Source organism: Sorex araneus, chromosome 1 (genome assembly GCF_027595985.1).
Source record: "Sorex araneus isolate mSorAra2 chromosome 1, mSorAra2.pri, whole genome shotgun sequence".
In the NCBI taxonomy this organism is placed as follows: Eukaryota; Metazoa; Chordata; class Mammalia; order Eulipotyphla; family Soricidae; genus Sorex; species Sorex araneus.
Window position 1 is genome coordinate 88,697,554 of NC_073302.1, and position 20,973 is coordinate 88,718,526.

Below are 20,973 nucleotides of genomic sequence, written 5' to 3' on the forward strand. Positions count from 1 at the left end.
ACCAGGAAATCAATGGTGCTATGAGTGAGAGCAATCCCTGCTAGCTCTCCCATCATCGCCACTCCCTGCTGCTGGCACCTTCCATTGGTCTCCGCTCTCTCTCCCACCTGCTTTCCTCCGTGTACTCTCATCTACCGTAAGGACTGTCACTATGATCTTGCACTTTGAATTTCTTTACTAAGCACGTCCCTCTAATCTCTTCCCATACTCCAGCTTCAATTTGATCACACCCTTTGAGAATGGGTGAGCATCCTGGGATTCCTAAAGCAACAAAGTTCTATGAAAGTGGAGTTTAGGGGTCCAAAGTGACAGATAGTACAGCAGCTGAGGAGCCTGCTGTGCACGCAGCCGACAGGGGTTTGAACCCAGCAACACATATGGTCCCCTGAGCCCCATCAGGAGTGATCCCTGAGCACAGAGCCAGGAGTAAGCCCTGAGCACCGCCAGGTGTGCCTCTCCCCCATGAAAGGGCTGGGGAGATGGCACAACGAGCAGGAGCAGATAGCCAGCATGTAGCAGAGGCTAAAAGTTGCATCCCTGGCATCAGACAGCAGAAGCCCCACTGGGTGTGACCTAAGATACGTCCCCCACCAAAAAAAAGTGGAATTTAGACAGTACATCTAGTTATCTCATCAGGGTTTTTTTTTTTTTTTACAGCACTTTTAAGCCTCTTTATCTTAAAAAATATGAACCTACTTAGTGACATGTTACAAAAGAGGGTGGTGGTGAAAACAGGGGGAAGGAGGTGAATCCACGGGAGGCAGGAGCCAGGAGGCACTGTGTTCTTTAATTACCTGTTTAATCTTTCGTACATCTCAATCAGGTACATTTTATTTGTATCCCCATTTCACAATCAAAGAAAAACACTTTAGAGAGATACTATAACTTGCCTAAAGACATATAGCTAGTATGTGAACAAGCTAATATCCAAATTAAATCTATTCTGACATAAAAGTTTAATTTTTTTGCTTTGTGTTTCTTTGTGGTGGTACAGGAGGACCAAACCCAGGGTCTCATGCATGCAAGGCAACACTGAACCGAATCAGGCCCTGGCGTAAAGTGTGTGCACGTGTGTGTACACACACGTGTGTGTGTGGTGGGGGTAGGGGGGTGGTAGGGAGTGGTGGGGGTGGAAAGAAAGTGCAGGGATTAAGGCACATGCTTTGTGTAGCACTGGAGTACCGCCAGCACCACTACACCTTCAGGCCTCTGCCCCAAGGGGCTGGGGACCACTGAGAGCTACCCTGGGCGCCAACACCAACACCCACCCCCTACATAGAGATATGCAATCTTCTTTAGGGTGGGAATACTCTGACATGCTATCCTCAGCTCAGAGACACTCAGGAGGCAACCCTGGTGGGTCAATCCAAGCTTCTGAGATCAGAGCACAAGCGAGGAGAACCTTCAGTATCTCCCAGACCCTCTTAGAGATGCCGGTAGCTGCCGGTTGCATGGAAAAATGCTTCTAGAAGATATGTGGACTCTTCTCCAAAAAAAAAAGAGAGAAAACATACAGCGAATTTCAATTAACGGACTAGAATAACTATTTTTTTCATTCTTGATTAGTGTAGCAAGTGGGATATCTACTTAAAATCTTCATATAGAAGGACTGCCATTAGAATAGCAAGGAGGACCAAGATAATCTGCTGAAATAAAGCATTTAAGAGAGAAAGTATCCTTACATGGTATGGAATGAGTTTAGAGGGATAGCATACAAATAATAAAACGCAGTTGTGTTTTTTTCCCTACAAGTTTAACTCTAGAACTTGAATATCATTTTAATACTAGTTCTCATACTTTGAAAGAAAAAAACTCCCTTTTTTCGGGGGGGAAGGGGAAGAAGTCTCCAGTCCCACCTGACAGTGCTCAGGGCTTACTGCTGGCTGTGCTCTGGGGAACACACGGTGAGCTACAGGTCAAACCAGGCTCAGTTGCAGGCAGGGAGAGCATCATACCTGTTACATGCTCTCTCTAGCCCAGTCTCTATGCTTTAAATTTATGATATAGAAAATACAAATAATGAAAAATATTTGCAAAGACTTATTAAGAAATTAAAGTGCTACCTTCACCTCAAGTGAGAACTAGGTTTAAAAGCTCAATTTCTAAGATCAGTGGGAAAAAAATTTATATCCTCCTTTGAAAGATGTGACATCCCTCTGGCCCCAACGTGCTGGGTGCCAGGGTTCAGGCCACAGCTGCTGCTGGCTGGGCTGCAGAGAGTGGTGCGGGGGTGGGGGTGTCAGGCCTCAGCTAGGCCTATGCCCTACATCGGAGCCATATGCCAGCCCAAAAGCACCTCTCCTTCACTACTGTGATTTTTATCACAACTCAAACCATCGCAACAAATAAATAACCAAAGTAACAAAATCAAAGCCAGGCAGAAATATTCTAAATTTTGGGATACCAACCTCTACATAATAAACAATTTTGTAAGGAAGATTATTTCGGAGCAAGATAGGTGGCCACAAGTGTATTATGTATGGTAAGTCCCAGCAATCTTCAGAATAAACTGACAAAGAGGTCAGCTTATCTTTTTCAGGAACAACATTAATGATAAATGGTTTGATAGAAGGATTTGAAGATCTGCATTTCTTCTTTATAACAGTGCCATCATGTTTTACAATATCTTCAAAGTTAAATCCTTCACACTTTTGATAATCTGTTTCATGTGGTTTCAAAGAAAGATGTGATCTGCATAAGAGATTAAATATAGCACACTTTAAAATTAAAAGAAAACATATTAAGTACAGTTTAATTACACCTCTCATCCATATTGCTGTGACAAATCTTTGTATCTTCACATTCTTTTTAGAGAGAGGTAAGATGGAGAACAGATAATGTTCACCTCAAGTTCCTGGAAAGTAATCAAGTTCCTTGGTTTTGAAGAGAATACTTTCTTACAAATTTAACCATCACAAAAAAGTTTACAAGTGACTTTTTAGAGAAAACACAAACAAGAGGTCATATTTGCAAAAGGTAACATATGAAACTTTCTGTGCCTTATAAAAATAATTGAAAGATGTTGGCTTTCCTAGATAGGTGGTCTGAAAAGAACAACATGTTGCAATCAAACTCATGATCTAAAAGGAATGTTTTTTACTTAAAAGATCACCAGATCTTCGGCCAGAGCCACAGTAAAACGGGCAGGGTGTTTGCCTTACACGTGGCCAACCAGGTTTGATCCCCGGCATCCCATATGGTCCCCTGGGCACCGCCAGGAGTCATTCCTGAGTGCAGAGCCAGGAGTAACTGAGCATCGCTGGGTGTGACCCAAAAAGAAAAATAAAAATGCCAGCTCTCTGGAGCCAGAGAAATAGTATAACAAGTATAACTGCATGTAGTGGACCTGGGTTTGACCCCAGCACCCCATACAGTCCGCTGAGCCCATCAGGAGTGATCTCAGGGCACCGCTGAGTATGTCCCCCAAACAACAGCAAAACCACCAGCTCTTTGAAGGTAAAGGAAACCTTGCAATGGACACTTTATTCAAATGTGCTCGCTTGCAGAGTGGTTGTAAGAAGACAATGACAAAGTCACTGGTAGGTAACATAATTGACTTACATTTTAAAATCACTTTTATTTTAGCATTTCAACTTTTTGCAAAGTTCACATGTCCACTTGTAAGTACTTCAAAGATCATTTTATAGTAGTATAGCTAATAATGCCTGATCGTGACATCATCCCTGATAGATGAAATTAGCCACTGCCTGATTATTTTCTTATGCTCCTTTTTACGATTTTATTTTACTTATTTATTGGAAATGAGGGGGGTTGCTGGCAGTGCTCAAGGACTATTCCTGGTTCTATGCTAAGGAGTTTCTCTGGCAGTACTTGGGAGGCACATGTGGTCCTGGGCACTGAGCTAGGTCTGGCCAGGTGAAAGGGAAAATGGGCACCTTGTACTACTCCGCCACCCCCAATTTTGAGTATTTACTATATATATCGGATTGGAGCAATAGCACAGCAGGTAGGGCGTTTGCCTTGCACGAGGCCGACTTGGGTTCGATTCCTCCGTCCCTCTTGGAGAACCCGGCAAGCTACTGAGAGTATCTCGTCTGCACAAGCAGAGCCTGGCAAGCTCCCTGTGGCGTATTTGATATGCCAAAAATAGTAACAACAAGTCTCACAATGGAGACGTTACTGGTGCCCACTCAAGCAAATCGATAAGCAACGGGATGACAGTGATACTATATAAATATATCTCATCAATGATGTGTGATGGAGCCTTAAATTGGCTAGAATGAACCCTGAACCCTCCCATATTCACTTAATTGTATGGCCTTTATCAGAAACTTCCAACTACAATTACTAGAAACAGTGAAATTTCACACTCCTCACTTGTTCCTGAGACATACATAGAGATATAATTATCTGTCAAATTTGTTTTTAGGTTCAAACTACTCTACTTCAGTCTGATACAAGGTAGCACAAGGGCTAAACAACTCATCTGCGTCCTGCTGGTTCTGATTAGAATCCCCACATATGGTTCCATGAGCACTGCAGGAGACACACCTGAGCACAGATCCACAAACAACCCCTCAGCACCCCTGGGTGTTCCAGCCAAAACAAATAGCTCCTTAGCCTACTCTACTTCTTGGTTCTTGCTGTAATACATATTCTCTTTTGTCTTCTAAACGACAGGTCAAGAAGAGTTTACCTGGAACAATTATCATTTAAATATGATGGGAGAACTGAAGGATTTTCAGATAACTAAAGCTTCAGGGACCAGAGCAATAGTACAGTGGGCAAGCCACTTGCCTTGCACACGGACAACCCAGGTTTGCTTGCTGGCACCCCACAGATGGTTACCACAGCCTGCCAGCCATGATCCCTGTGCAAAGCCAGGCGCAGCCCAAAAACCAATGGACAAAAACAAAATCTACTAAGCAGATTGAATTCAACAACATATCAAGAGATTCATTCATCACAACCAAGTTAAATTAATTCTAAGGACACAAGGCTTATTTATTCAACATGAGAATTAATGTAATATATTCTTATCAACAAAAAGCCTATGTTGGAAAAGCCTATGGCAAGATTTAGTATCCACTTATGAAAAATAAACCCACTCAACAAATTGGGAATAGAAGGCATGTATCTCGGCATACTTAAGACAACAAACACATTAATAGTGAAGAAACTGAAAACTTTTTCCTTAAGATCCTGGAAATAGCCAAGGATGCCCATTCTCATTACTAGGGGGTTAGAAGTTCTTGAGCCTTTGGACCCTGCTGTGGAGCGAGCATGATGGAAGAGCCCAAGGAAGTGCCCTTGGACTCCAAGCAGCCCACTGAACTAATTCCGGCATGGGACCAGAGACCCCACGGTGCGCTGAAACAGTGGGAACCGGGCATCCCCCAATTCTTTTAACCTCTCTCTCTCTCAACTCCTCCCTCCTGAGCACAGCACAGGATCCGCGGTTTTCCTGAGCGCAAAATGGAGACGCCGAGCCTCTCTCTAGGCTTCTCCATCTTATGAGCACCATAAAAGGGTAAAAGTTTGTAGTGATGTTATTTCTGGTTGTACTTTCCCTGGACTTTATACAGAAACCCAAAACTGCGCGGCCGCTGCCATGGCCGCGCGACCTAATATCATCTTAGCATCAGCAATATGTAATATGTCCCTTTTTAATGGGTCGGACTTTTGTGGGAGATCCTAACAAGAATAGTAAGTCTGTTGCTGAAATATTGAAGGCAATCAAAGTGGTAGCCATCTCTCTAGACTGAACTAAGCTATATCCCCATGCCGGCTGAGAAGAAATTTTCTTCTTTCTCGGGAAGAAACGAGGCGTGTCGTCAACTACAGTGTGATGTCCATTAAGCAAACAGACCTGGTGGCGTGGGAATGGGATATAAGGGGAAAAATTATGTACATGGAACAGTGGGACGCTGGTGGAATCTCGAGCCGGAGCCGATACCAGCGCAAGACCTTCGGTTCCAGAAACTGCTTGCAGACACTCTACTAGTCTATCAACTAAGCCAGAGCCCCACGCCTGCCGATGACGGGAAATAACCATCCTTTTCGGTTTTTTTCCCTTGTCAGGCAGCGTGGCGATTACTAAACAGGCGTGAACTCGGTGGCGCGGGGCAAGGGGGAAAAAGAAAAGTTATGTAACAAACAGCGGGACTTAATATCTCTATATTCTTAGCAGTGGAGAACTATCAAATGCCTCCTTGGCAATAGGACTGCTTTCCTTTTTGGGGGGAAACCCCAACAACGGTAGTGAGTTGTGTGTTGAAACATGGAATGTAATCGAGATAAGGCATAAACGAAGTGAAACTTATCATGTACAAGGGTGGGGACTGGGGAGGTGGGAGGGGGCGGCAGGTATACTGGGGGGGTTGGTGATGGAAGATGGGCACTGTTGAAGGGAAGGGTGTTTGAGAATTGTATAACCGACATAATCCTGAGAACTATGTAACCCTCCACATGGTGATTCAATAAAATTTAAAAAAAAAAAAAAGAAGTTCTTGACAAGGCAATTGGGCATAAAGACCTATACACTGAAAACCATAAGAGACTATCAGAAAGAAATAAAAGACAACACCAGAAATCAAAGACAGGGCCAGAAAGGTAGCACAGGGGTAAGCCTCTTGCTTACCATGAGGATAAACCTAATTCAATCCCAAGCTCCAAATAATGTCCTCCGAGCATGACCAGGAATGACCCCTGAACACCAATGAGTATGGCTCCATAACCAAAATTTTTTAAAAAGGGAAAGAAATGGACATACACCCCATGTTAACAAGATTCTGGACAAGGAGGTGGTGGCACACCCCACACTAAATGGACCACTGTCCAGCCACTGAACAAGACGAAATTCTGCCTCAAATGAAAATGAAGGGGCAGTGGGGACACTCCTGCCTCTATTCCCATGCTTAGGGCGCCCATGACGCCAAGGATGGAGCCAGAGTCTGTCGCCTGCACAGCAAGGGCCTGACCTCCCATGCTAGCGCTCCCACCCTGAAAAGCTGATAGAGTTGGAGGTGACTGCACTAGAATTAAGGAAGTCAAAGATAATTACCAGGTGATTTCACTCATGTGAAATAGGAATTAGCAAATTAGTAAGAAACCATGAAAGTTCTTTCCCAGATTCGGTGAGAATGATGGAAGTGGCTGTGACACAGGTGGAGAGGCCAGACAGCTTGATGGTGGGGGCACAGGAGGGTCAGGAGGGTGCACATACGCAGTGTGCAGGTGCCCTCTCAACGCAGCACGGTAATGCCAAGTCCATAACTTTGTGTAGGGCTGGGGAGGCCGCTCTGTGGTGAAAGGCACACAGCTACCATGCCCGGGTACCGAGTGTCAGCCCCAACACCACATGGGTCCCAGAGCACATTGTGTTAGACCTGGAGGCCCCCGGTTCCATGGGGTACAGCCTGGAGATCTGTGGCATGGCAGGACCCCAGCATATCTGCACCCCGAGGCCCTGATTTTCCACAGATGGAGCTGGTCAGTTGGTCAGGGGCTGAGAGGAATGCCTCAACCCCCTGGGCACTGCTTGGGTCCCTCCACTGCAGCTCAAATAATAAAATAAAACCTTCAGAAAGTAAAACTTGAGATGCACACAAACCAATCTTGGAATGCAGCGGCTGCTGGCAGAAATGCTCCTGGACTGTGAACTAAGCTATGGCCCCGTGCCGCACAGGGAAGCAAGGGTTACTGTCCCCTGGCCTTTTCCCCTTTGCGGCCTTTTCCCCTTTGCGGCAGCATGGCAACCGCCACCTTTCAGAACCTCTTGGACAGAGAGGTAGGAGCTTACAGTGATGGGGCGTGCAGGAAATTTCACGATGTGGGGGAGCGGGGGTAGGACTGGCCCTGCTCACCGCCCAGATGAGACCCTGAGTGGCCACCCACAAATGGCTCCTCCACTCCTAACAGACATGATCGCAGAGGCACACAAACCAATCTTGGAACACAGTGGCTGTTGGCAGAAATATCTCTGGACTTAATTACTAAAATACCAGAATTCCAAAACCACGTGGCCGCTATTGTGGCTGCACGACATCATATGCTCTTCATTATCAGCAACAGAAAACACATGATCTAATGATGCCTTTTCAGCAGGTCTGATTGTCAGGAGGAAATTCCAAATAATAGTAGTGGGTTTTCTGTTGAAAACTGAATGTCATCAAAGAGAGAGTAAAATGAGAATCATCTGCCACACAGGCAGGGTGGGGGGTATGACGGGGTATGTATACTGGGGTTCTTGGTGGTGGAACATGTGCACTGGTGAAGGGATGGGTGTTTGATCATTGTATGACTGAGACTTAAACCTGAAAGCTTTGTAACTGTTCTCATGGTGATTCAATTAAAAAATTTAAAAAATAAATTAAAATTTTTAAAAATTAAAAAAAAAGAAACTAAAACTCAATTGCCTGAGAACAGACCACTGGTTAAAGAAACTATGGTACATCTACACAATGGAATACTATGCAGCTGTTTAAAAAATAAAGTTATAAAATTTGCTTATAAATGGATGGACATGGATAGTATACTGAGTGAAATCAGTCAGGAGAGGGAGAGACATAGAATGATGGCACTCATTTGTGGGACAGTTATGAAACTAACAACAAAGAAATAAGGGCCAGGAGGATTAGTCCACAGTTGAAGCCTGCCTCTGGTGCTGGAGGACAAGGCAGCTGGGATAGAAGAGGGACCACTCTGACAATGACAGCTGGAAATGATCACTCTGGGTAAGACCTGCATTCTGAAAGTAGGCAACGGAACAGACACAATAGCATCTTAGTACCAACACTGCAAACCATACTGCCTAAAGGACGGAGGGAGGAGAGAAAGGAGCAAAGTGCCTGCCAAGAAGCAAGCTGGAGAGGGGAGGGGCAGCAGGAAGGAGACGGGGGACACTGGTGGTGGGAAAGGGATACTGGTGGAGAGATGGTGATGAAACATTGGATGGCTGAAATCTGATCATGAACAGCTCTGTAGCTCAAGGTGAATCCATTTAAAAAAACAGAAATCACTTCCTAGTAAAACATATAAATCCAAAAGTCACAGAACAGAATCTGTAAATCCAAATAAATGTATAAATCAAAACACCAAATAGAATGTATAAATCCCAAAGTCATCATGTTCATTTAAGTTTCCTACAAATCATTACATCAGTGTACTTGTTTTTATATTTCCTAGTGAAGGCATAATCTAGTATTGTGAAGGCATAATCTAGTATTATGTATAATAAGTATAAGTGCCCAAATAATTAGGATGAGATATTAACAAAACAAATTCAACCAGACTGATAGCAAAATATTCCCAATAAATCTAAAAGCTAGAAATCTACACAATGACAAAGCAGTTAAAAAGAAAAACATTACCGGTACGATGGTAAGGGTACATTGAATTCATTTCCAGGTGAAGCTATTCCCAGTGACGTGTCTCCATCATAAACAGTTAATGGAACTGAAAAATGATTTCTAATCTGAGAAAGAGACAGAGTATTTAAACTTGATAAACAGTCTAAAGACATCGTCACAAGAATTCCATTTAAATATCACACTCTATCAGGCAACATTTATCTGTTTATATAAATCAGAAAGAAATAACCACGTCATTGCTTGTCCTAAACCATACAGGAACATTTCCACAGTTATCCAGAAGAAGCATCACAGAAACCCAGCTCTTAAGCTCCCCGGGGGGCTGGAGAGCGAGCATGGGGGCCAGTGTGCAGAACCTTGCATGAAGCTGGCTGGCTGACCCCTGGCACCTTCTGGCCGAGAGCACCACTGGGCGCAGCTCCTGAGACCCATGAGCAACTGCGAGCAGGCCCGGTCACCCTCAGCCCTGCGGCAGCCAAGCAGCAGCATGTTCCGTGGCCCTTCCCTGCAGCCCCGGGACAGGAACAGTGAGAGTGGGCCCCAGACCTCCTAAGAGTGGCTTTTAGAAAAATCCTACACAAATGTCAGAGCCTCTTGACCTTGAGATAAGGAATAATTTAAGCCCAAACCAGAAAACCTTCATGAGCGGGGCCAGGACAGAGGTGTATGGACATGCGTGGGCGTGGGTGGGTTCCCACCAGCCCCATCATCAGCGTGGCCCCAGCACTGGGTCCACGGCATCCCTGGGCGCTCAGATCGAGCCAACAAGGGGTGGCTGCATGTCCACTGAGCACTGCTTGGTGCTTGGAAGGCAACCCCCAGACAAATTTTTATTTGGGGGTTTTACTTTACCCCATTTTTATTGAGGTACCATAATTTGCTATACAGTAAATAATAGCTTTTGTGCATATATCAATTTAAATTTCTATACCTACTTGGCAAAAATACCTTAAAATAGAAATTTAAGATTACTCATGGCCACATTTCATGAAATACAACCGACTATATCTATAAATATTTACAAAGCAAAACCGTTATTTAAAACCAAACTAAAAGCATTGCAGGAGCTAGCAAGGAAGTCACAGTGTAAGGCCTGTGTGTCATGCAGCACAGCCAGCTACAAGTCTGCAGGCACAAGGCATGCCAGGTGTGTCCCTGGTGGCCCAAGCAGCACTATGGTGGCCTGTGCAACCCACAACACTGCGGAGCCCAAGCAACCTTGAGTCCTCCTCCCTAGCCTGGTTGGGCCAGAGCCCCTAGTGGCCTCTGAGCACAATCTAGGAGGCCCCTCTTGAAAAAAAGAAAAACATCACAAGAAAACTCTAGACCAATATATCCCTCATGAACATAAGTGCAAAAATTCTAAATATAATTTTCACAAACCCATCCGAACAGTACACTGAAGAGTTAAAATGATCAAGTAATATTCTGCGGAAGAAAGGCTGACTTAACATTTAAAAAGCAATGATTATCACCTTCTACAGATGGAGCCCCTGCAACACTGAGCTTCTACTAACACAGCTCCAGTATGTAGGACTGGGACATCTCCAAACCGAGGGGGGGGGGCACTGGAACAGGGCGGTGCCAGCCCAGTTTCCAATTCGCCCTGGCCACCGGAAGTCACACCCTCGACCCGCCCTCAGCGCCATCTTGCCACAACCAACAGTGAAGAATCAGGGCCATTCCGGTAGGCACCGCAAGCCAGAGAATGCTCTGGACCCCAGACCGGGCCAACAACACCAGGGTGCCAGATGGAGAAAGTATAGCCAGCATGCCTTCTCCAGATGGAGCCCTGGCGACACTGAGCTTCTACTAACACGGCCTCAATATGCGGGACTGGGACATCTCTCCAAACCAAAATGTATGCTCAGGAATGGCTCCGTCACCCCTGAGTGTCCATTATCCCAGAGGCACAGAAACCAATCTTGGAACACAGAGGCTGCTGGCAGACATACTCCTAGACTCTGAACTAAGCTATGGCCCTGTGCAGCCCCGGGAAGAGAAGGGTTTCTGTCCCTTGGCCTTTTCCACTCTGGACAACATGACGACAGCCACCGTTCAGAACCAATTGGAGAGGTAGGAGTTTGCAGTGATGGGACGGGATGCATGGGGAATCTTGCGATGGGGGAAGCAGAACCGGCCCTGCCTCCTGCCCAAATGAGACCCAGAGCGGTCGCCCATGTACAGCTCCTCCACTCCTGAACAGCCATGATCCCAGTGCCACAGAAACCAATCTTGGAATGTAGCGGCTGCTGGCAGAAATACATCTGGACTTAATACCAGAATTCCAAATCCGGGCGGCCACTTTCGCGACCCTGCAACATCTTATGCTCTTTGTTACCAACAATAGAAAACATACAATCTAATGATACCATTCTGACAGGTCTGACTATTGGGGGAAAAACTCCAAATAATGATAGTGAGTTTCCTGTCGAAAATTGAATGTAATCAAAGTAAGGAAAGAGTAAAGTGAAAATCATCTGCCACACAGGCAGAGGGGGAGTGGGAGGGGGTGTATGCTGGGGTTTTTGGTGAAGGGATGGGTGTTATATCTTTACTGAAAAAAAAAAAAAGCAATGGTTATTTGCCTAACGAAATCAATGTAAGCATTCAGCCAACTGCAACACACATTCCTAATAATTCTCAGAAAACTAGGAAGACAGGAGAGCAATTTTAATGTGAGAAAGGTCAGTTATCAAAAACCCACAACTATTTTGTTATATATATGACAAAATATACAGAATGATGTATATCCCTTTACCTACTTCTAGCACTCAGTTCTTGTCCAGAGAGATCGTTTTCAAGTATCATGGTCAGAATACCTGTGTTGCAAACCATAATGCCCAAAAGTGTGGGGGGGAGAGAGGGGGAGAGAGGGGGGGGAGAGAGAGAGAGAGAGAGAGAGAGAGACAGAGACAGAGACTGAGACAGAGAGACAGAGACAGAGAGAGACAGAGAGAGAGAGAGAAGAAAAGTGTCTGCCACAGCGGCAGTCTTGGGAGTGGGGTTGCCAGAGGGAAACTGGGGACTCTGGTAGAGAGCAATGTACATTGGTGAAGGACTGATGCTGGAACCCAATCATCAACAACTTTGTAACTGTATCTCATAGTGATTCAATTTTTTAAAAAAAAGAAAAAATATACAGAAAGAAAATACAGTGAATAATTTTCTCAGCTAGACTGAGAACAAGGCAAGAACATCTGTTCTCATACTTTCTATTATGATCATACTGGAGATTCTGAGGTCAGAGAGAGAGTCTAGGGTTAAGGTTGCCTACAGCCACCCTGCTTCAATCCCTACACCACGTGTTCCCTAGAGCACCGCCAAGAGTGATCCCTGGCCACAGAGCAGGAGTAAGTCTGAGCACACAGGGTTTGATCCCCAAACCAACCTCCCCCCTGCCAAAAACAAAAACAGGAAATTCTAATATGTGCAGTAGGAAACAAAACACAGATTCAAACTGGAATAAATTATGTAAAAATATCTAGACATGACAATCATATAAAAGTCAGTATTATAGCTAATAGGCCAGCATAACGAGCAGGGCTCCACAATTCAAGTTTGTATAAAAATCAAATGTGTGTATGTACCAGCAATGAAAAATAAAAGAATTTAGTAGATTAACATAATGGCATCAAAAATTTTAAATAATTTTGTGTAAAACTGAAATGAAAATAGAATTTAAGATAGGCTTAAACAAATTTTTAAAAGTTTGATTTAGGATAATCTTGTAATGCCTGATTGCAAGACTTAGAAGTTAATAGCAATGAAGACAACTGAATTTATTTAAAAATCTTATTAATAAAAAAAACACATTAGAATTTAGAAATATAGGGGTCTTATTTTATTTTGGGGGGTGCCCATGCCCAGAAGTGCCCAGTGCTAACTCCTGGCCTGGCTCAGGTGACCACATGTGACACTGGGGATCTAAGTGGGGTTGGTGGGGTGTAAGGAACATGTCTGGAACATGTCTTAACACTGTACACACTTGGACTCTGGGCCAATTCATTCCTGATAACATAGTAAAGGCAACTTCATTCGCAAAGTATGTTGCTGGATGGAACAATCCATTATGAAAACAAGGAGGGGTCCCAACCCTTTCCTCTGAACACATACAAGACTCACTTAGTAATTCACACATAAGATACAGATTCAACAAGCAACTGCACGTGAGGACACTGGTACACAGATTAAGACTAGGGATCCCACTATACCGCAGTCCATGTACATGAAATTCTGACTAATCCCAGAAAGAGGGAAGCAAAGACCCAGAGGCACATATTTTGAGGTGACAAATTTACTCATTGTCTTTTGATAAAGATTCCATATTTTTATGCCCAAACTCTCAACTTATTTTAAGCTTTTTTAATATTTTACAGTTTCTACAATATTGATTTTACCTCAGTATGCTTTAAAACACTTTTACATTCTCTAATTAAACTTAAATTCTGAGAAATTACTGAGTTTATTTTTACAAATTAGTATTTTAAAATGTTATCAATTATTATAAAAATCACAAAAGTTATATAAAACAAAATCCTACCACTGTCACACAGTACAAGCCACTAATAATTCTTCTCTATCAGGCTCATCCTGGTGACCACCACTCTGGACAATGGACATTAGCAGTAGTGAACTGCTGTCGTTTTTTAAAACTTGGAGCACAGAGATATCAAACATGACCCACAGAAATAGGTAAGTTCATACCTGCACTGGGGATCGGATTGTCAGCTTCTTGCTTCCTTCTATTGCTTCGATCTGGCAAACAATGGATCTCTCCACCCCAGACTCTCTGTGTCTTACGGTGAAGAGTCTCCGCCCCACTTTTGTTAAAGGAATTTTATCAGTAGTAGAGTGGGAGGCAGGTTCTAAATTGAAAGAAAGTTTGAAATTTGTTAAATCATCATGTATCAGTTTTAAGCAGATATTATGTGCCAATCAACGTGTGAATTCACTGTCACTGATCACCCTATAGATGGATTTTTCCAGTGTTTTTATTTGTAACTGGACCCATGTTACCATGCACGAAATGTATGTGGGGCATCACACATAAGGTGCAGGTTCCCAGGCAAGCACTGCAGTCACATGCTGCCACGGCAGCAACTGGTGTGGTAGAGAACGTGCTGCGACACTGGCTGACACCTGCCTTGGCACTGCACGGCCACAGCACAGAGAGAGGACACACCCAAGTGCCACAGTGTAGGGGCTGCCTGTAGGGCCAAGCATTTCTGGGTGTGTCCCTGGGCCCCTCAGCAATGCTAAGTGTGCTCCAATAAAAAAAATTAATGAAAGTATCTAAACAAAAATGACTCACATAAGGGATTATTAAATATACAAAAAAGGGATGTCTGGTTTGCTGACACAGTGGCCAGAGCCTGGCTCGGCCAACACTGGCAATTACCAAGGTAGCTGCAATTTTTCAGTTTTTGTTTTTCTAAAATCTATGATATATTTTGATGGTTGGATTTAAGTCATCCCGTTGCTCATCGATTTGTTCAAACGGGCACCAGTAACGTCTCTCATTGAGAGACTTATTGTTACTGTTTTTGGCATATCCAATACGCATGGGTAGCTTGCCAGGCTCTGCTGCGCGGGCTCCATACTCTCAGTAGCTTGCCACGCTCTCCGAGAGGGGAGGAGAAATCGAACTTGGGTCAGCCGCGTGAAAGGCAAACGCCCAACCATTGTGTTATCGCTCCAGCCCGGGGATATTTTGATAACAAAGATTTTTGAAAATAAACATAATCCAAAATATGTTTAAATTACATGCATTGCTCTGAGGTGAATTACTTGTTTTCATAAATCTAAGTACCCTACTGCACAGAACGCTACCTCAGAAACAAGCCTGGGGCTGACAGACGGCACAGGGCTGAGGTCTAGTCCTGCACACGCCCCGCCCCCGGAGCATGGCTGACCCCATGCCAGACAGTCCCCAAGCATCGGCAGTGCAGTCTGGGGACACCCCAAGCACCTGAGGGTGCCTCACATGCACCCAGTTGGGAGTTTCAGGGAGGATCTGAGGATCCGAGGCCCCAACAGTGCTCAGGAGACCAGTATCCCCCCTATTCTCCGCAAGAAAATACTGATGAAAATGATGTGAATCATTTGATTAAATGACCATAAATGAAACGGCTATTTTTAGGTACAGTTTTCTGACTACAGAATATACAAAATAGTTTTCATAACCTCCTGGCATATCAAATTAACTTCCTCAATAACTATTCTAATTCTTCATTTACTTTATTTTACATTAACTTTTTATTATATTTCATTTACATCTTTGAAATTCATTTATTTAAGTAGTACTTACATGACTGCAAACATTTACATGTTATACAGGTATGAGAAAGTGGTATGGGTGAGGCCCTGGGACTATGTAATTTTATAATGAACAGGTATTATGACAATACACCAATTTATTTACTTTTACCTCTCATGAAAGTAAAAATGTCTAGAAAGCAGAAAGTACAAAGGAAAAATCTCTCAACTCAACAGGTGGAACGTAAAAACCACTACCAAAATGTATTATTTCAATGAAATAAAGCCTCAATTTTAATTCACTCAGCAATTAAATTTTATAACATGAATATTACTGTTATCAACCATGTGACTAGAAAGTTATCAACAGCTGTGATTAGAACAGGTGAGCAATAATTAGACCTAATATCTTCCCTCTCCAAAACATAAAGCAGTAAATTACCTATCTCTAAAGTCATGAACAGTCAATATTTAGAATATAAAGAAATCATTAACATGAAAGAGAAAAAAGAACCCCCAACTTATTAGTAAGCAGATTAAACAAAGCAGCCTAGAAAATATTACTCCAGCAAAATAAGATACAAAGTCCAACTAGAAACCCAAACCTGAGGAAAATGATCACTTACTGATAAGAATATAGAAGAGTTTGCTGCTTAGGCTGGTCATGGCATTAAAGTGATCATTGTCTTTAGTTCGAGCATAGTCCATAGTTAAATTCTCTTCATTTTTCAATGTATATGCTTTTGCCTTAGAAGTATTGAGTACACTAAAAGAATCACTTGGCGAAACACTGATTGTAAGTCCAAGAGAATTTAAAATCATGAATGGTGCGAGGTCCCTAAGGACAGGAGCTGAAGACCCAGTGGCAGCTTCTGTGAATGCCTGGTGAGAAACATCACAAGTCACTATGAAAAAGTAAACGGCAAACAGGACACTAACAGATACCAGATAAGAGACTTACTTAGTAAAATACATGGATCGAATCAAACTAGTAATCAAACCAACTCTTAACAAACTACAAAATTCTTTCCTTACCTTGGCTAAATTATTTAACATTATAAGACCACATTTGGATAATGTAATATTTAGTTGGTCCTTCGAATGGAAACTGATCACAGTTTTATATTCTGGCACTTTGTAATTTTCTTCTTCAGTGTCTGACTCAAAAATGGCCTTTTTGGGTTTCTTTTTAATCTAAAATGACATATAAGTTATAGATCTGTAAGAAAAATTTGTTCTTAGGAGCACCACATATATTATATTGCAAAGGGAAAATTAAACAATAGATGAATCTCCATTCCAATGCAGTATAGGGGAGTAAACTGTTTTCCAGCATAAGTAAGGGTTATTTTATAGGCTCTGAAGGCTGTGTGAAGGCTGCCCTCTGGAAAACATTAATGTGTAAAGGAAACTTTCCTCTGTATGAAGGTCTTCCTCACTACAACAAACCCTTATGTCTTTAACACGTAGAAGCAATGTACCGATTTACGTCAGGAAAGCTCTGGTTTATGATACTTTCCTGGTGACCTTCTTGGTTACATTCTCTTTTCTCTTTTCAAGGACTGACTCCAGCTGAACATAACTGAGGTGGTGATGTATGCCTTTGGTTAAGTTGCTGTTTCTGAGCCACACCCAGTAGAGCTCAGGGCTTACTTCTACTCAGGATCGCTCCTGTGGGCTCCGAGACCTTCGGAAGAGGCGCAAGGAGCTGAACCCACGCCAGCCCCATGCCAGGCAGGCATTACTGGGGCTTCCTCATTCCACTGCTACAAAGAGGGGCTGAGGAGCTGCAGGAGCAGAGGTGAGTTGTTGTAGAATAAAACGAAAGTGTGATTTAATGAAGTCGCCTAGATACCAGCCCTGAAGTAGTCCAAAGGTTACTTCAAATGTAAAGAACAAAAACAACTGCTACTGGCGTGGATGTGGGGAGAAAGGGACCCTCCTTCACTGCTGATGGGAATGCCAACTGGCTCAGCCTTTTTGGAAAACAGTATGGACGCTTCTCAAAAAATTAGAAACTGAGCTCCCATTTAACCCAGCAATACCACTTCTGGGAATATATCCCAGAGAGGCAAAAAAGTACAGTCAAAATGACATCTACACCTGTATGTTCATTGCAGTACAGTTTACAATAGCCAGAATCTGGAAAAAACCTGAATGCCCGAGAACAGATGACTGGTTAAAAAAACTTTGGTACATCTAGACAATGAAATACTATGCAGCATTTTGCATATAAGTGGATCAACATGGAAAGTATCATGCTAAGTGAAATGGGTCAGAAAGAGAAAGACAGACATAGAAGAATTGCAGTCATCTGCGGAATATAGTTACAGAATGGGAGACTAACACCCAAGAATAGTATCAATAAGTACTAGGAGATTTGCTCCATGGCTTGGAAGCCGGCCTCACATGCTGCGGGAGAGGGCAGCTCAGATAGAGAAGGGAACACCAACAAAAGTGTGGTGGAGGATCCATTTGGGATGGGAGAGGCGGGTTGAAAGCAGACTATATACTGAACACGATAGCCAGAGCCACCCAGTACCTCCATTGCAAACCACAACACCCAAAAGGAGAGAGAGAACAAAAAGGAATGCCCTGTCGCAGGGGCGGAGTGGGGTGGGAGAGACCCTGGGACCATTGGTGGAGGAGAATGGGCACTGGTGAAGGGATGGGTTCTCGAGTGTTGTATGACTGTAACACAAGCATGGAACTCTGTAACTGTACCCTCACGGTGACTCATTAATAAAAAATTTTTAAAAAATGCAAATACCTCTTTAGCATGAGAATCATGCTGAGCTTTTTGGAGATGCTGTTATTGAGGCATCAACCAGACAAGGGTGGACCCCTTGGAAAAAGAAAAGCTCCCAAAGAAATGAAAAGCCCATATAAAAATATGAAGAAGACCATCAAAACTCAAAGACTCTCCCCTGTGATAACACCCTAGCAACTGTCTCTCATCTACAAAGTCCCAGGAAGGGGCATTTCAGGCAAAGCCCTACCATGAAACAATCTTTATGAAGCCAAGTAGGACGCACTCTCAGTCTAAGTATTCACCCACGGCTCAAACCGAAATGTGTGTTCTCGGCTCACTCCCCTCTGCAGAAACCCAGGTTCTCTTCTGACCACGTAACTCTAACTCCCTCTTCTTCCATACTTCTCTAAATGATTCAACTAGACAGCTCCTCCTGACCAGGGTGGACTATTTGGAACAGTTTATAGTACATAGGATGTCACATGACTATTTGCTTTAGGAGCAATTACATTCGCCATTGGTTTGAAAAATCACATTTTAAAGGCAAACAGGGAAGCAGGCCGCAAGGTTCTTTATGAAAAGTGTCTTGTGAGGTGTAAATACCCTCAATTTTTGAAAAAACATTTTCTAACTACAAACATACCTTGACTCCAAGATTCCATGGCCTAAAATCTTCAGTTTGATCAATTTCTAAGGGTTCAAGCAAAGGCTCCCACACACCAAACATTTCATTATAATAATGGACCTACAGAGAGAATTTTTAATTTTTTAAAATAAGGCATTCCGCATCTCCTAGAACCATTTTTCATGCTGCTTCTTATCACTACTGAAAATCTAGTAGTTTCCTGTATACACCTCCCTCAAGCATCGACCTTACGTGACAAACTTCGAAGTCTAGTACTGATGATATAGTCCAAATAAAAATCTCTCTTGAGCACTTTTTCTTAACTCCCAGCAAGCTAAATACCAAAATTAGTTCAGTGATCATCTAGTATATGTAACTGACCCACCCTCCCTCCCTCCCTCCCTTCCTTCCTTCCTTCCTTCCTTCCTTCCTCCCTTCCTTCCTTCCTTCTTTTCTTTTTTTTCTCTTTCTTTTTGGGATCACACCAGGCAACACTCAGGGCTTACGACTCACTCTGGGCTCTTGGTGGGGCTTGGCAGACTCTGCAGTGCTGGTAATCAAATCTGGCCTGGTTGAATGCAATGTGAGTGCTGTTATCATTCCAGCCCCTAAAACTGGTATTTTAAAATATGTTTTTCTACTACCATTCACTTTTCAAAAACCTTTAAACAAGTAAATTTAAATTTTCAATTCAAATAGAAAATTAAAATTTTCAAGAGGTGTTTAAATATTTGGGCTGGAGCAACAGCACAGTGGGTAGGCCGTTTGCCTTGCACGTGGCAAGTGCAAGGCAAACCGACCCGAGTTCGATTTCTCCACCCCCTAGGAGAGCCTGGCAAGCTACTGAGAGTATCTCGCCCGCACAGCAGAGCCTGGCAAGCTACCTGTGGCGCATTCGATAAGCCAAAAATAGTAACAAGTCTCACAATTGAGATAGTACTGGTGCCCGCTCGAACAAATTGAACAAATCGATGTGCAACGGGATGACAGTGATACAGTGTGATACAATTTAATATTTAAATTCCCTGAAATTCTTTTACAGGCTAATCATTTAGCAAAATTTACAAAAATCTACTGAAAATTTAAAATTTATTCCATTATATTGGCAGAGAGTCTCTTGCCCGCATGCCTGGCTGTCTTCCCTGGGGCCCCTTGGAGGGGATGGGCTCCAGCTTCCCTCCCCCCCACCCGAGCAGAGCTCCTGGCGGCTAGAGACCACAGAACCTAGCCACAGCCGTGCTCAAGGCCCCTCTCCACCCATTTGGACGACTCACGCATGAAAGTACTGGCAGAGGAACCCAGGTGTGTGTAATCCCGTCAACGGCCAACATCCAGAGACTAAAAAACAAGCTCCCAGAAGCAACGCACGCAAAGTCCCTGCAAGATATCTTATAACTTACTTCTTTCTCTAGGAGAACCTGGCAAGCTACTAAGAGTTTCTTGCCCACATGGGAGAGCCTCGCAAGCTTCCCATGGTGTATTCATATGCCAAAGCCAGTAACAAGCTGGATCTCATTCCCCTGACCCTGAAACAGCCTCCAATGTGGCATCCTTGGGAAGGCTGAGTAGAGAGAGGCTTCTAAAATCTCAGGGATAGGACGAATGAAGAGGTTACTGAGACCACTTGAGAAATTCGACGATCAATGGGATTTTGTGATTCATGATATGATATCAATCAGATCAATCAAATCAATCAACGGGATTTTGTGATCTGTGTAATGATATTGGACTACAACTCTATCAACACATTTAAAATGGTAGTTTATAAAAATTCATATTAAATGATATAGGGTAGAATATCAGATTCATTTCAACTGGACAAAGAAAAATATAATCTAAATTTTCACTAGTGATAATTCTAGACGAATTCTAGAGAAAAATATAAGTTGGGTCAAAGAACTATCAGCTATGTAATAAAAGAATGAACAAAAATTAGAAACTTTGGAACTCTCACTGGAGTATAAAAGACTGGAAGACATAAAAGCATAAGGTATAGCTTTCTAATT

General features: G+C 43.2%; 1 protein-coding gene across 1 annotated transcript in view; it reads right to left on the reverse strand.

The window, feature by feature from the left end:
• The window catches only part of VPS13A (vacuolar protein sorting 13 homolog A), a 224,877-nt gene that overhangs the window by 71,628 nt on the left and 132,276 nt on the right, over window positions 1-20,973 (reverse strand). The window contains exons 42-47 of the mRNA XM_055124029.1: window positions 18,986-19,087; window positions 16,626-16,784; window positions 16,217-16,472; window positions 14,040-14,200; window positions 9,333-9,436; window positions 2,409-2,691 (exon numbers count right to left, since the gene is read on the reverse strand). Of these exons, the coding sequence (XP_054980004.1) occupies window positions 2,409-2,691; window positions 9,333-9,436; window positions 14,040-14,200; window positions 16,217-16,472; window positions 16,626-16,784; window positions 18,986-19,087 (1,065 nt within the window). The remainder of the gene's footprint in view (window positions 1-2,408; window positions 2,692-9,332; window positions 9,437-14,039; window positions 14,201-16,216; window positions 16,473-16,625; window positions 16,785-18,985; window positions 19,088-20,973) is intronic.